Below are 15,498 nucleotides of genomic sequence, written 5' to 3'. Positions count from 1 at the left end.
CTCTAATGCAGAGATTAGAATCCTCTTCATAAATGTAGTAGCTTTTATCACATTATCTGTCCACTCCCAACTTAAAGAGGAGGAATAAAACAGGAGTGAAACCAAAAAGAGTGGGAAATAGCCACAGGAAAAACTCATGCAATTTTAACAGGTTCCTCAAATAAGTTTTTAGACAGAAAAATTAATAGCTTTCTGTATTAGGAATAAAACTAGTAAAGATTTACCTGACTTCATTCAGATTTATAGAATAATGTAAGGGAAATGAACAACCTAAAATACCCAAAGCTAAGTCAATCAGAGACATTTAATGAAATATCTGCAGATTTTATGATAATACATTTTAAAGAACAAATCTGACTGGAATCTAAAAACTAACCACTCTCATGAAAACTGGATTGCAGCTCCAAAGAGAGAAGCAGATTAACATGCTAGAATTTAGAAGCCTAAACTTAAGTTGTAAATTAATGAGGTTTAACAAGTAAGAAGGTTTTTGTTTTAGCCCACTTAACACGAAGAGGGAGTGCTCATAAACTGTGAGGAGTGAACTAGAAAACTGCAAATACAGTATCAATAAGGAAACACAGGTCATCGCTTCACGACACTTCTCATTCTCCCTGGAGTGTATCTTGGACTTCGTTGTGTTAACTTGCAAGGAAAGTTCTGCCAAAAGGAACCCAACAGTCAAAGCACTCCCTGTGGGAAAATTAGGCCTGGATGAAATATTCAGTTCCTTACAATTAACACCATCATTGCAAATTGGGGAATATACTAGATTTCAAAGAAATCAAAACATCAGAAAACCACGACCCAATAAGACACGCTAAGCCTATGCTAGACAAATCCTGGAAGATCTCTTGGTTTAATATTCTTTGAAAAACAGGGCAATAAGATGCTATTTAAATCTAACTTATAATACCAATCAGTTCTTAAAAGAGAAAACAAATATCATCATAGGAACATGATAAAATGTATAGGTCAAAATTAGCCATTATGAGAACTGAGGCCAGTGAGTCACTCCTTTCAGTATCTTCTTCAATGGTGACACACTGCAAGTCAGGCAACCACTAGCCCAGCAAAACCATGACAAGGCATAAGTGTCTCCATCATTTAAAATGTTAAATTGTTGATCCAATGCCTACTGTTTGAGGAGTGATACTACGGTGAAACATAGGCTATTCATACCATCGTGTAACTACTGTGAAGACAGTTAGGAAGGAGTTATTATTATCATTACCACTTCACAAATGAGAATCACTTTTCTAATATCCACAGCCATGGTGATGAGATGAGATTTCAAGTCAGGTCTGGCTTGTCACTATGGAGCTAGAGATTTTAATTCAATGAAGTTATCCTTAAAAAATAGTCATGGGTGCAAGTAAAGATTTATGGACAACAACGTTCATCATAGCTTCATTTATAATAGGAAAAGCAAACAAATACTTAGCAATGGAGATTGCTAAGCAATCTGTGACAGAGCCAAGAGATTTGATACCATAAATTCATTTAAAATTGGCTTGCAGGCGAATACTTCATGTAATAGGAAAATGTCATCTATTAAGTGGAAATGGGATGTAAAATCATATATATACTATGATGAAAGTTTCATATCATAAAGTCATGTACATCTATGTGTATGTGTGTATTTGTATGCATGTACAGAGATATAAACACTTGTGGCTACAGACAGGCAGCTAGACATATCAACGAGGTGAGGGCGTTTCGGCCTTAGCACCCTGGACATTTGCTCTATATAAACCTTTTTCTGGAGGAGCTGTCTGGTGCCTTGCAGGGTGGGCACTCTCAGCCTCCCCGGCTCTGGCAGCAGCCTACTACACTGTGACAACAAAAAAACAGGGTCTCCTGACACTGACAAAATGCTACAGGCTAAGTTAGTCTAGATAACAGGGACACAAATAAGGTTTGTTTTCTTCTGTATGCATTTCAGCAATTTCCACAATTTCTAAAATTAATATGTGCTACATTTGCAACACAGAATGGAGTATATTACTGTTAAAAAGAAATGAGAAAATGAATGATCCATATTTTTGTAACACTGAGCTATAATAATGCAAACAAATGCTACAGGAGCTTAGAATGTCTGCTGTAGTTGTTTTATCCCCCCATCAGAAATTACTTAGTAACTGCTTAACAAGAAGGAAATACATAATGGAAAAAAACCAGCAGACATTTCTTGTACCTGAGTCAAGAACATTCGAGCAGTAACGGCAGAGAGAGGGGGATAAACCAAAATTGGCTTTGTTGTCTCCCCAACAGCATCACCAACAAGCTTTCCATTAGAAGAATAAGCAGCAACTGCAAATATGTATTTTTCATTTGTTTCCAAACCTTTCACTTCAAAAATGCTTCTGCCATCAGCTGGTATCTATTAGCAAAGATATATTACAAGTTATACTGGAAAAAAAATCAAATAATGTGATTTTTACAATATAATTAAGTAAATCTTACACGTAAAATCACAAAGCCCTTTTTGGTTAGGACTAAAATCGAAATTAGAGCAGATTCACTAAAATAATGACTTCATACCAAAAAAAGTCTCTTAATTTCCATTACTGAGGTTTTGGCAACATTTAACTCAACGTACCGCTTCTCCTGAGTTTGGGAGATGGTTATTGTTTAGTCTCACTTTTCCATAGCTTCCTTCTGCTTTGCAACCCAAAATGCAGTACCAGGAGACCTGCCAAGAAGAGTCACAAGCCGATTACCTGTTTAAAGACACTTCGTTTCTTTCATCTCAGTGGAGCAGAAGGAGACCTTCTCTAAACAAAAATGTAACTTTCAACTTATAAACACAAAAGCTAAGTTCAAAAATAGACTTAGGCTTAATATTAGGAAAGTAAATGCAAATACAGGGTTAATTTAGCAGAAACTATCAGAATGAAAATATTATTCTTTATGAGTTATTTCAACAACCAATACTTGAACAGACCCTATGTGCTGTGTATTGTTTTTTTTTAAGATTTATGCATTTATTTCTTTTTTTTAAATTTTTATTAATTATTTTGCATTATGTGACAGTTTCATAGGCTCTGGGAATCCCCCCATCCCTTCCGCTCCCCTCCCCCCAGTGGATTCCTCCACCTTGATGCAGTATTACAGTTCAAATTCAATCAAGATTCTTTCATTGCAAACATATACCAAGCATAGAGTCCAGCTACTTATTGTCCAGATGGGTTGAACAGTTTCTTGGGGAGACCTTTTCTGGTCTGAAGTTTGAGCTGGCAGAATATCATCACAGTCAATTAAGAGTCCCAATATAACATCAACAGCAATTTGCAATGTTATGGAGTTGACATGGTTTTGAGTAACCAGTGTATTAAAAAAAAAAATGTGCTGTGTATTGTTAACTGACATACTTCCCAAAATTCACACTAAGTCTATGAGATGTGAAAAAGAGATGCAGAAATGTTGAATAGCTTTGTCCAAAGCAGGAACTGACTCCAAACTCCAATCCCAGGAGCTGACTTAATCTTTGATGGCAGGGGTGGGTGAAGAATAGACGGGGAAGCAACACTGAAATTATTTTCTTATTTTGTAAGACCAAAAAAAACAAGATAGTAATTGCAAAATTTAAAATAAAATTTCAAAATGCATGAGAAAAAAATGGAGGAGAGTACCCCTTAAATAAGAAGAGCTAAAGGATTTGGACAATAGGTAATATTCTCCAACGTAATACTACTTGGATAACTTTTGAATACAGACATAAACCAAACACAGAATGCCAGTGTAGACAACCTTAGATTTCATTAAATGGTGAGCAATGATGCTTCTGCCAAGATGTTAAAATAAAAGAGACACATTATAGGAATGAAGTACAGGAGAGAGGAGTTAATATCTTAGGGAGTAGGTAGTGTGCTGAATAAGCCACACTACAGTCATTCCCCTTTTCCCAAAGGAAACTAAACTACAAGGGAACTAAAACTACAAGAGAAGCTTGCGCCTGCCAACCACTGCTCCAGGTCAACCAAAAAATCCTCATCTATCTGAGTGGCTCTCTCCTCGGTGTCAGAATTGTTTTTTCAAGATACAGTGTATGAAGCAACAATCATTTTCTTAAATTACAGGTGCTCAAACCTGCCTAATTTCAACACATCAGAATTTCTGGTGCAACTATCTAACCCTTTCTATTTCAAGAGAAGGTCTCTGATGATTGCGATGTGCAGTTGATGAAGGAGCACTCAAGGCAGGACAACTCTGAGCACAGAGGGACTGCTGAAAGATTCTAAGAACTACAGGCCAGAGAGAAAAACCAGACGAATCTCAAGAAAGAAAGGAAGGAAGGAAGGAAGGAAGGAAGCAAGGAAGGAAGAAACAAAGGAAGAAAGAAACAAAGAAAGAAAGAAAAGAAAAGAAAAAGGAAGTTTAAAATAAGCTTCTCTTGATATCCCATGCAAAAGAAATATTCTTCATAGCAGAGCAGAAAAAGACAGTATTACATGACTTAGAACATTAGCGTTATACATTCTACTCTAACGCCAGAGTTCAGAGAGTAAAATCATCTCTAACAGCATTTTTACAAGTATTTTTACACTATATTTTTATTTTGTTCCACAGAATAACACCTTCATTTGCATAACTCTGAAACAATGTGTAATTAGAATCTATGGCACTGACATCACCAGCAGATCACCATTTAAGAAATAAGAGTTTATAATGTTCTTAATATCAGCATACAAAACTACAAAAATAGGTTTTAATGTAATGAATGCTTTAACAAGAGATTTTGGTAAAGCAAAAGATGGCTGAAGCCTCAAACCAGTAATCTTGGTTAAGCCCACAGCACCATCTAGTGCCGATGAGTGGGTAACAGCAGGCAATGATTTCCTGGAACTTTTCCTGATGTATAACATAAAAACTACGCAATGAGCTACTGACAAGTCCTAACTCTACAAGTCAAAGATGGGGTTCTCTTGTTCTCATGTCTTCTAGTTTCGAAGCCTAATGAAATAAAAATATCGGGCTTGGAGCAGTGGCCTAGTGGCTAAAGTCCTTGCCTTGAATGCGCCATGATCCCATATGAGCACCGGTTCTAATCCCAGAGGCCCTGCTTCTCATCCAGCTCCCTGCTTGTGGCCTGGGAAAGCAGTCGAGGACAGCCCAAAGCCTTGGGACACTGCACCCGCGTGGGAGACCCAGAAGAGCTCTTAGCTCCTGGCTCCTGGCTTCAGATTGGCGCAGCAGTGGCCATTGCAGTCACTTGGGGAGTAAATCATCGGATGGAGGACCTTCCTCTCTGTCTCTCCTCCTCTCTGTATATCTGCCTTTCCAATAAAATAAAATTTTTTAAAAAAAGAAATAAAAATATCACTAAATTGAAATAAGACTTTAAAAATCAGATTTCGGTTAAAACTCAAATACTTGGATGGAAAAATCCATTCTTAATTTCGTGCTGATTTTCCCCCAAAAGTTTCCAGAAGCAGAAAAGCACTAATATTCAACATTTTTTTTAAAAAAAAAATCGAAGTTCACAATTAAAACAGCTGCTGGGGCTAATGTTGCGGCCTTCAAGCAGAGACACTGCCTGTGCTGCCAGCATCCCATGTGGGTGATGATTTGTGTCCCAGCTACTCCACTCCTGATGCACTCCCTGCCAATGCACCTGGAAGCACATCAGAGGAAGGCCTGATTGCCTGGGTCCCTGTACCAACATGGGAGATGTAGATGAAGCTCCTGGCTCCTGGCGTCTGCCTCCTGGACCTTGGCCGTGGCCTGGCCAAGCCCTAGCAGATGCAGCCTTTTGGGAAGTGAACCAGTGCAGGAAAGATTTCTCTGCCTCACCTTTTTTCTCTGTCTGCCTTCCAAATAAATAAAATCTTTTTGAAAAATTGGTAGCAATAATAGTAGTCACTTTATTTTTTTTTTGCATAGTTAGGCATAAAATAAATGCTACTTCTGTTCTCCCCACTGTAACTTATTGTGAAAGTACATTACTTCTCATTGATATCCATCTGCCATCATTCTAACACTCTGTGAATGAAGCCATGCTTTATCTGTGTTTACCTGGACCTCAATTCTATCACACAGAGGTTGACAGATGATAGATACTCAACTGGAGGACATTTATTAAAAAATACCACCAAGTCTCTTTCTCTCTGTATCTCTTTCTCTCTGTAGCTGCCTTTCCAATGAAAATAAAATAAATCTTAAAAGAATATATAAAATAAATAAAAAGGGTCTAGCATGTTAGCCTAATGGTTAAAGTCCTCGCCTTGCATGCACCAGGATCCCATATGGGCACCAGTTCTAATCCCAGCTGTTCCACTTTTCATCTAGCTCCCTGCTTGTGGCCTAGGAAATCAGCGTGGGACGGCCCAAAGCCTTGGAACTCTGTATTCATGTGGGAGACCCGGAAGAGGATCTTGGGTCCTGGTTTTGAGTAAGCTCATTTTCAGCTGCTGGAAGATCTTGCTGTTTCTCCTCCTCTCTGTATATCTGACTTTCCATTAAAAATAAAATAAATTTTTAAAAAAGAAGAAAAGAAATCCATGCATAGTGGTCTATTGGCTAAATCCTCAAATTGCATGAGCCAGGATCCCATATGGGCACTGGTTCATATCCCAGCTGCTCCACTTCCCTTCCAGTTCCCTGCCTATGGCCTGGGAAAGCAGCAGAAGACAGCCCAAAACCTTAGGACCCTGCGCCCGCATGGGAGACTCAAAAGAAGCTCCTGGCTCCTGGCTTTGAATGGGATCAGCTCTGGCCACATGGGGAGTCAACCAGCAGATGGAAGATCTTTTTGCATCTCTTTCTCTTTGTAAATCTGGCTTTCCAATTTAAAAAATAAATAAACAAACCTTTAAAAAAGAAATCCATGAATAGTCTTTTTTCATAAAGTACATTTTCCATGAATTTTTAAATCTGTCTTATAAAAGTATCTGCTAATCAGCCTTTCCTCTAACCCTCTCTCCTCTGTCTCTTCCCTAGCTCTGGCAAGCCACCATTCTACTCTCAGCATCTATGAGATCAACCTTTTTATGACTCCACATGTAAATGAGATTATGTGGCACTTTCTGTCCTTGCCTTTCTGTCCCGTGCTTATTTCACTTAACATTAGGACCTGTGAGTCCATTCACAGTGCTGCAAATGACAAGACTTCATTCTTTATTATGACTACATATCCTACCATGTATATGTACCCCATTTCCTCAATCCATCTGCTCACTGAAGGCTGTGTTATTTTCTTGGTGATTGCACGTAGGAGTGCAGAGAGATGTCTCTTCGAGGAATTTCCTTTAGATACCTGGTCTAGGGATTGCTGAATCTGAAGGCATTTTTCGAGGACCCTCCAGGCTGGTTTCTACACTGGCTGTACTGATTTACATCTACCACGTACGCCAGGGCATGCATTTCCCCATTTCCTCACTGGCACTTGTTATTTTTCTTTTTGTCTTTTTGATTATAGCACAGTAAATTGGAGTAAAGTGATATTGTATTGTGGTTTTGATTTGCATTTTCCTAATGATTCATGATGTTGAGAACTTCTGTTATGTACCTGCTGGCCATTTGCATGTCTCCCTTTGAGAAGTGTGTCGTTAGATCTGCTGTCCACTTTTAATTGGATTATTTGTGAAACTTCACTTGCATACAACATCAAAGGGCATGCTGTTGATAGTCCAAAAAGAGGAAAATGTAATATTGGAAACCTCAATTGTGTGAAATCTAATTTTTGTTAAGAAACTAGAAGTGGGACTGATGTTTCTGCATAGCAGGTAAAGTCACTGCCTGTAGTATTGGCATCCCATACAGGTGCCAGTTCAAGACCAAGTTGCTCCACTTTCGAACAAGCTCCCCACTAAAACTGTGGGAATTCGCCCAAGTGCTTAAACTCCTGCACCTACACGAGAGAAGCTCCCTGCTCCCGACTTCAAACTGGCCCAGACCAGAGGCCTTTGTGGCCATTTGGGAAGTCAACCAGCGAACAGAATATCTCTCTGTCTCTACCTCCTTCTCTTGATAATTCTGCTTTTTAAATAAGTAAATTAAGATTTTATATATATATATCTATATCTATACATAGATATAGATATCCATATATGTCTAGATCTAGATCTAGACATATATGGATACAGATACAGATATAAATGAAAACGAAACGTAAAGTTTTAGTCACATTTAGGCCCACTTCCAAGGCTTTAGTGATAGGAGAAAACTTCACCCTTTCATAAATGCACAAACAATGATTTCTAGTATGGTTGGATGACTACTTGTCTTTCCTCAAGTGAGTTCCCATTTTCCATTTTGGACAGAACCTCCAGACCTTCAGTCTGTTGCCTCACTTCCCCTGCTGACTGAGGATAACTAACCCCTTCTCCACTGTCTGTCTCCTCCCTCGCGAGGCTCCAGGGCATGAACAGAGGAAGTACCATAGCGACAAAGACACACGGGGCAAATGTTTCACTAGGCTTTCTCCCTGACCACCAATCTGAATAGGGAATGGCTGCCTGGAGCACTCCACCAACAGAATGAAAGCGAGACATCATTCTACCTGAGTAAAGACAAAACATTAGAATACAGTTCCAGGGTCAAATTATTCGACTATTAAAAACAATCCAAGTGTGAGTCACAACTTCTGTCACTGTCCGGGAGACACAAACCATGGTAGACACTGCACCTTCACGTCAGAAACAAACGGAGCAGGTTTGAGGGCAACATACCTTCACCTCAGAAACAAACGGAGCAGGTTTGAGCGTCACAGAACAGTGAGTTCGGGAAAGCAGGATCGGTGGGGGAGGAACTTTGCTTTTCTTTCTTTTTGAACTTTTCAAACAGGTCTGATGTGAATATAGGGCATTTTGTTCTGCTTCAATCTTCTCAATTAAAGAATAGGCTTCCTGTAACGAAGTGTGAAAATAGAAAAGTACATTTCAAGAGCTTGAACTGCGTTTTTATTTGCAGAATTCTGTGATGTTAAACAAGTAGTTTTTTAGGCCTCAGAGGCACATTTATATACTTCGATCACTGAGTGGTTTTGCAGAATTTTAAATGACTACTAATGAAGGAAAAGCATGACCACTGGTGGCATAATATTTACGTGTTTGATATGTTTGTAAATACTCACATGTTAATTTGAGACTTTTTACTTTAAATCAAACCCTCTGTTTGCTATCATATGGTGTTGTCATTTAAAAGCTGACAGCACAGCCATCAGGACAGTAGCTCCACAGATTTATCCTCTACCCTGTGGTGCCAGCATCCCATATGAGCCCCAGTTTGTGTCCCAGCTGCTCCCTTTCCAATCCAGCTCTCTGTTTAAGGCCTGGGAAAGTAGCAGAGGATGGCCCAAAGCCTTGGGACCCTGTACCCGCATGGGAGACCCGGAAAGAAGCTCCTGATTCCCAACTTTGAATTGGCTCAGCTCCGGCCAATGCAGTCATTGGGGGAGTGAATCAGTGGATGAAAGGTCTTCTCTGTCTCTCCTTCTCATTCTCTGTAAAATCTACCTTTCAAAAAAAATTCTAAAAATAAAAAAAAAAGACATCACAATCATCTGCAGTGGAAGTGATGAGCTATACCATTACCCCCTAATGCAACTGGAGGTGCGACTCCCAGATAATCAGAGTATTGCTGTATGTGACCTAAGAAATGAATATTACCAAGAGTTCCTTACTACCAGTAAGATGGAATAGACAAGACACTTAACCGGCAAATCCAAAGGAAGGCTGACCACTTTTTAGAAGGTTAAATACAGAGTAATAACATGTAAAACAAAGCAGAGACATAAAAATCAGATCTAAAATAACTTTTCAAAAACAAGGCTAAATATTTTGATAACAATTTGCAAGTTTCCTAGCAATAAACTTAACAGACAGGAACTGCTCAAGGAGTGGTAGTTAAAATAATGAATAAGTAAATATGCTGGTTTTGATGGTCCCAGGCAAATAACCTCTGTCTTTACAATTCCATTTGAACACTATTGTATTTGAATTTTGAAAAATTTTAACACTTATTCATGATTTTTTAAAGATTGCAGCAAATTAGGAAACCTCCTTCTTTAGCATATAAAAAATAAAAAACTTTAGCTAATAACCAAAATATTACCAGTAGATTCAAAATGCCACTCTTAGTGCATCATTGACAGAGGTGAGCATTCGAAGTAGCTATTTAGTCACCCCTCAGGATGTCCACAATCCATATCAGAATCCCTGAATTCAAGTCCTGGCTTTACTATAATCCAACTCCCTGCATCTCAATGCACACAGTGGGAGGCTGTAGGCATCCATCTCTCAAGCAGTTGCGTCCCCAGTCACCCATCTGAGAGACTAGGACTGAGCCTTAGGCTTCCAGTTGGGGCCTTTCCAAGTCCTAGCTGTTGTAGGCATTTGAAAAGTGAACTAGGAGACAGGAGACATGTCTCCCCCTCATCTCCCCACTCCCACTGTGTGTATCTGTCTTTCAGATGCAAAAATTATAGTTTTATGGAAAGACTTTATCAACAGCATCCGGAAGGAGACAGAACACCACTATTCCAACTCAATAAAAGAAATGCAAGAGAAGAAATTGAGAAAATTAAGAAGACAACATACATCTCTACTGAATTTCAAAGAGATTCTCACTCTGATTTAAAAGAAAAAAAAAACTGTGCTGTTACCCCCTCTAGGACACATGTTGAGTTCCAAGTTTTCATTTGGAAATCTAGTCCTGGAGCTCAAAATAGAGGATGTGCCTGGAGACAGGATCTTTGTAGGCCTCCCCAAAGGCATTTGGTGTGGAGTAAGTATGCCAGCTCTCTAAAATAATGAAGTTTGGCTTAAGTGAGATAAGAATTCACTTTGCATTTTTGTTATTGGCAATGGTTGACACACGGTCTAGAATCATTAGTCATGATTAGAACATATCCATAATCACAAACCATGTTTTAAATTCCACTTGGACTGTACCAGAAAGTCCCAGAAAAATGTTTCTGCATCTGCCAGTCAGTCTTTACCACCTGCAAGAACACTTGTTTCTTCCTGTGAGAAGCGAAGGCTGACCTGGTAGCCATGTTTCACAAGCTTACAAGTCTTTAGGGACTTTAACCCAAAACTTAATTGATGTACACATGGGAGATGCTCATGGCGACTGCTGAATTGCTAAAAGAAGGAGTCAGTCAGTCAATCAAGGAGCTAGGATGGCATCTCCAATTTTTCACCCATTCAGCCAAACTCAGAGAATTTAAAAGAGCAAAGAGAGAGAAAGCAGATGGGAAAAAGGTCAGGGTCAGAAGTTGACAGACCTGTGTCATAAAAGACAATGGGAGACCTGGGTGGGGCACAAGCAGTGACAATTAGGTCCAGAGGATACACCCAGCGTGGGGCTGAGCAGAAGTCTGGCCAGCACTGCACAACACATGGCCAGTTCTGACACTGAAGAGGACAAATGGGCCTGCCCAGCAGGGTTCCCGTGAAGGACAGCAACAGGTGACAGGCTTCATGTCAAAGCAGCCAGAGCCAGAAAAGGTAAGTAAGCTTCCCAGAAAACTAGAAAAACTGAAGAAACACCTCGTTGAACAAAAAAGATGAAAGCTTTCATGACCATCACATTCATGCACCTTCATTTGCACCACAGACAGTGAGGATACAGAACATGCAAATCAGCCTAAAGAAAAAATTTTACAACACAAGTGAAGAAGACCAACACAATGAAACTGTGCAGCTATTTTCTTTCTCTGGATTACATGGGGAGCCTGTGAAGCATATGACAGGCACTGGACAACACTGCATTGGACAACTGAGATGGGGACAAACAACAATGTCCCCATCTCAGTTGACTTAGCTAACTGTCCTGGGATTCCTACATGTAATCCCAAAGTCTACCACGGTAGTTCCAGTTCCAGTTCAATGAACCAGTTGAACACTGGCATCTTACAGCCTGATTCTAGCATCTTCTTGCACATCCATGAATCCAACTGCAATTAAAGTCTTCCTGCTGTCTGCCACGGACATACAGATATTTCCCAAACTGGCTATTCATTAGTAGCATCTATGGAGATTTAAAGTAAAATAGTTCATTTCCACCACAAAATAAAAAGTTCTAGGGGTAGGCATGAGCATCTGCATTATTAACAGGTGCCAAGGGTAATGGTGAAGCACAGCAAGAGCTGGGACCTAATTGCTTGGATGACTACATCGTTCCCTTCTTTCAGTCTCTAGTGTCCTCAACGTGCCGTCCTTAGCACTTCCATGGCTCCTCTGATGTTCTGAGGTTAAATGCAAGCTTCTCCACAGACCTTTTCATTCTGATGCTGGCCATAGATTGTAGTCTTATCCTCAATTTTACTCTTCTCCAAAATTATCTTTCTATCCAACCTAATCTCTGAAACCATGAAAGAGAAAAGGCTATGCTTTGTCATGCCTCTGAGCCTTGTCCATGCAGTTTCCTCCTCCTTGAGGCCTGTTATCCTCTTCTATTTCAAAGTCCGCTCAAAAAACACCTCCTCTCACAGCTTCTAAGATAAGTCTTCTAAGATAAGTCCCATCTTCACTTCAGAGGGGATGGCCCTGTTTGTTATTTGTGTGCGTGACTGTCCACACTCTGTATACAGTGAATGTGTTGGTGGTAAGGGAAATGCTTCATTTAGCTGTTTAGGTTTAGTAAATGTGGTTTACATGAAGAAGGATGGTTTTTCCTTTACTGCATTTCAAGGTCATATGTTTAACATGTCCTGATGGAGGCCTGGTCATTTTTGACCATAGACTCCTAATTCACGTCCCATGCCCGATGTGAACGAGGTTAACCAAAGCATCAAAGTTTGAAGTGAAAGGTAAAACAAAAGTCTAAAGCAAAGCCCTTGATTTTGATAAATCAGATTCTACAACAGAAGTCAAGATAAACTACTGCTAGACAGGAAGTGGAATCCTGGCTTACTGAGCCAAATCGAGTTACTAACAAGGCTAAAGCTATGAGAAAGCAGAGATTTATTTCAGCAGTTTCTCAACTAGAAAGAGGAAATAGCGCTGGAAAATAGATCCCAAAATATCAAGAAAGAAAAATTCCCATGAAACCAGTGTTACTCAGTTGTGAGAAAGTGCTCTCAATATGCACTTTATATTGCCTATGAGAGTAATGTTCCGGAATATCAAAGCGCTGTCACCCCAAGCCAGACAGCCATTCCCTAATCAGGGGTCAGGAGAAATGGGTGTCCTATGACATTTCAGAAAATTGGAAATAACTTCATCTGCACATTTCTTCACCATCTAGCACAATGCAGAAGGGCTCACCAAGTTGGAAAGTAGTAAGCCTTTATCTACCACAGGGAAATGGCTAGTCAAAGCACCTCCCCGGAAAGAGATTTTTAAGTCAACTCAAAAGGGACATTTTCTGAGTGTCCTTGCAGTGGTAGTTCAGGTAGCAATGTGCCACAAAGAATAATATTTAACTCTAAAGTATTTTTGCCTAAATGTAAATTTCTCATACTGATAATTCCATCAGAAGAAAAAATCAGACTTTGTCTCTCCAGAAATTATGCAGTGTTGATGCGGAAGGATTGATGTTAAGATGATTTGACTTAACTAAAACTAATAGAGAGACGTGATACACTTTTGAGGGCATGATTAAGATGAACGCAAACAACTATCACCAGCCTAGAATGATAAAGTGTCATATTTACTCTTTATCTAAGAGATCTCCCTGAGGCACAATCTGGGTACTCAACATTATGGTATACATTACAGAAGACAAAAAGTAGATTAAGCCATATCTAAGAATCTTGGGAAGTCTCAGGAGAGGAGCTTTCTCTGGCCCTTAATTAGATCCAACTTTGGATCCCCACCCTCTCCTGCAATGACCATCTGGGTCGCTCTGGAGCCCCCCCAAAAAATAAAAATAAATAGAACAGATACACAGAGAACAACAAGGAAAGCTTAGAACCAGACAGGAAACGGTCAGCATGGACCCACATATATCTTACTAGGTAGAACACAAAGATAAGTTACTCCTCACTAAGGTATTGAAGATTTCTCTGCACACCCCTTCTAAAACTGTTCTGCACCTCAACTGTTGACATATGCTTTGTTAGAGTTATAAGCCAGTTTAGACTATCCCAAAATCTGCTAAGTTCAGTAAAACTTATGCTTCAACACTATAAACTGCTAAATACTAAAATGAAAATAGACACAAGACAGCTGAATAGTACCCTATAGCCATTTTAAGGTGGATAGAAGACAGTTGTATATAAACTAAAATTGAAAAGTCAATGAAGTAGTCACAGGATGTGGTTGAGAACCTGAATTTTGTAATACATTTGTTACTCAATACCATGTCAATTAATTCCACAATGTTGTAAATTGTTGATGTCATGTTGGGGCTTTTAAGTGGTCAAGATGATATTCTGCCAGTTCTGCTTCAGATCAGAGATGGTCTCCCCAAGAAACTGTTGAATATATCTGGACAATAAGATGCTGGACCCTATGCTTGGCATACACTTGCAAATTCTTGACTGAATTTGAACAGTAATACTGCAACAAGGTGGAGGAATCCACCACAGGGGGAGAGTATGGGGAGGGGTTGGGGGAATCCCACAGTCTATGAAAGTGTCACAAAATGAAATGTAATCAATAAAAAAAAAGAATCTTGGGAAGGAATACTGTTGAGAATCAAATATACGATTTATAAGATAAATCTAAGAGAAAACACAGAACCAAATGTGTAATATGATAAAGAAAACCCTATCTAAAAAAAGAATAAAAAGTATAAATAGAATGTCCCAGAGAGCTTAGAGTGAACAGTACAGCCAGAACATGAATTATTATTGCAATGGCTAACATCTATTGACTGCCTGCTTTGTACCAAACTCAATATGTGAAATGCTCCCAAGAACCCTTATTTTACAAAATGAAGAAATCAGATTTTAAGAGAACATAAATAACTTTAGGTCACACAGCTAATCAGTGAAGAATCAGAGCTGCTATCTTGCTTTAATACAAATCTAACTTAAAAGCAGCAGAGAAAAGCACCATAGGTAAAATTTCCCAGCAATACCCTTCTTAAAGATGGACAGGCAGTTGATGTAATTATTAAGATGGCACTTGAGACAACCCCATCTCATGTTGGAGTGCCCGAGGTTCAAGTCTTGGTTCCAGCCCCTGGCTTGAACTTTCAATTATTAACACCAAAAGGCAACAGTGAGGGTTCAAGTAATCAGAATCATACTAACCCATGTGTGAGACTTGCACTGAGCTCTTGGCTACCAAGCTGTTACAGACATTTGGATAGTGAACCGGCAGATGGGAGATCGAGATCTCTCTCTCTCCTTTCAAACTAAAAAAAAATTACCTGCTAGTTACGATATTCTTTTGCTTAGAGTTGAAACACTACTACTGAAATTTGAAGTTGCTAAGTTCTTCTCACTTTTACTTCAATATCAACAAACAGTATTTGAAGAAAACTAGACAACAATTGGGGTATTTGCAGCAGGAACAACTGGAAAACCACATTTGGACCAAATCAGCCACAGGGAAGATGGTCTAAAGAAGACAGCCATACGTGTCTGATAACGACACAGCC

General features: G+C 39.4%; 1 protein-coding gene across 1 annotated transcript in view; it reads right to left on the bottom strand.

Annotated features, from left to right (window-relative positions):
• Positions 1-15,498, bottom strand: part of CFAP54 (cilia and flagella associated protein 54) — a 358,105-nt gene that overhangs the window by 274,849 nt on the left and 67,758 nt on the right. Inside the window, exons 20-22 of the mRNA XM_058673646.1 lie at positions 8,673-8,849; positions 2,603-2,695; positions 2,198-2,383 (exon numbers count right to left, since the gene is read on the bottom strand). Coding sequence (XP_058529629.1) covers positions 2,198-2,383; positions 2,603-2,695; positions 8,673-8,849 — 456 coding nt within the window. The remainder of the gene's footprint in view (positions 1-2,197; positions 2,384-2,602; positions 2,696-8,672; positions 8,850-15,498) is intronic.

The sequence above is a fragment of the Ochotona princeps genome, chromosome 15 (genome assembly GCF_030435755.1).
Source record: "Ochotona princeps isolate mOchPri1 chromosome 15, mOchPri1.hap1, whole genome shotgun sequence".
NCBI classification, from domain to species: Eukaryota; Metazoa; Chordata; class Mammalia; order Lagomorpha; family Ochotonidae; genus Ochotona; species Ochotona princeps.
This window is presented reverse-complemented; position numbering and strand designations above follow the sequence as displayed.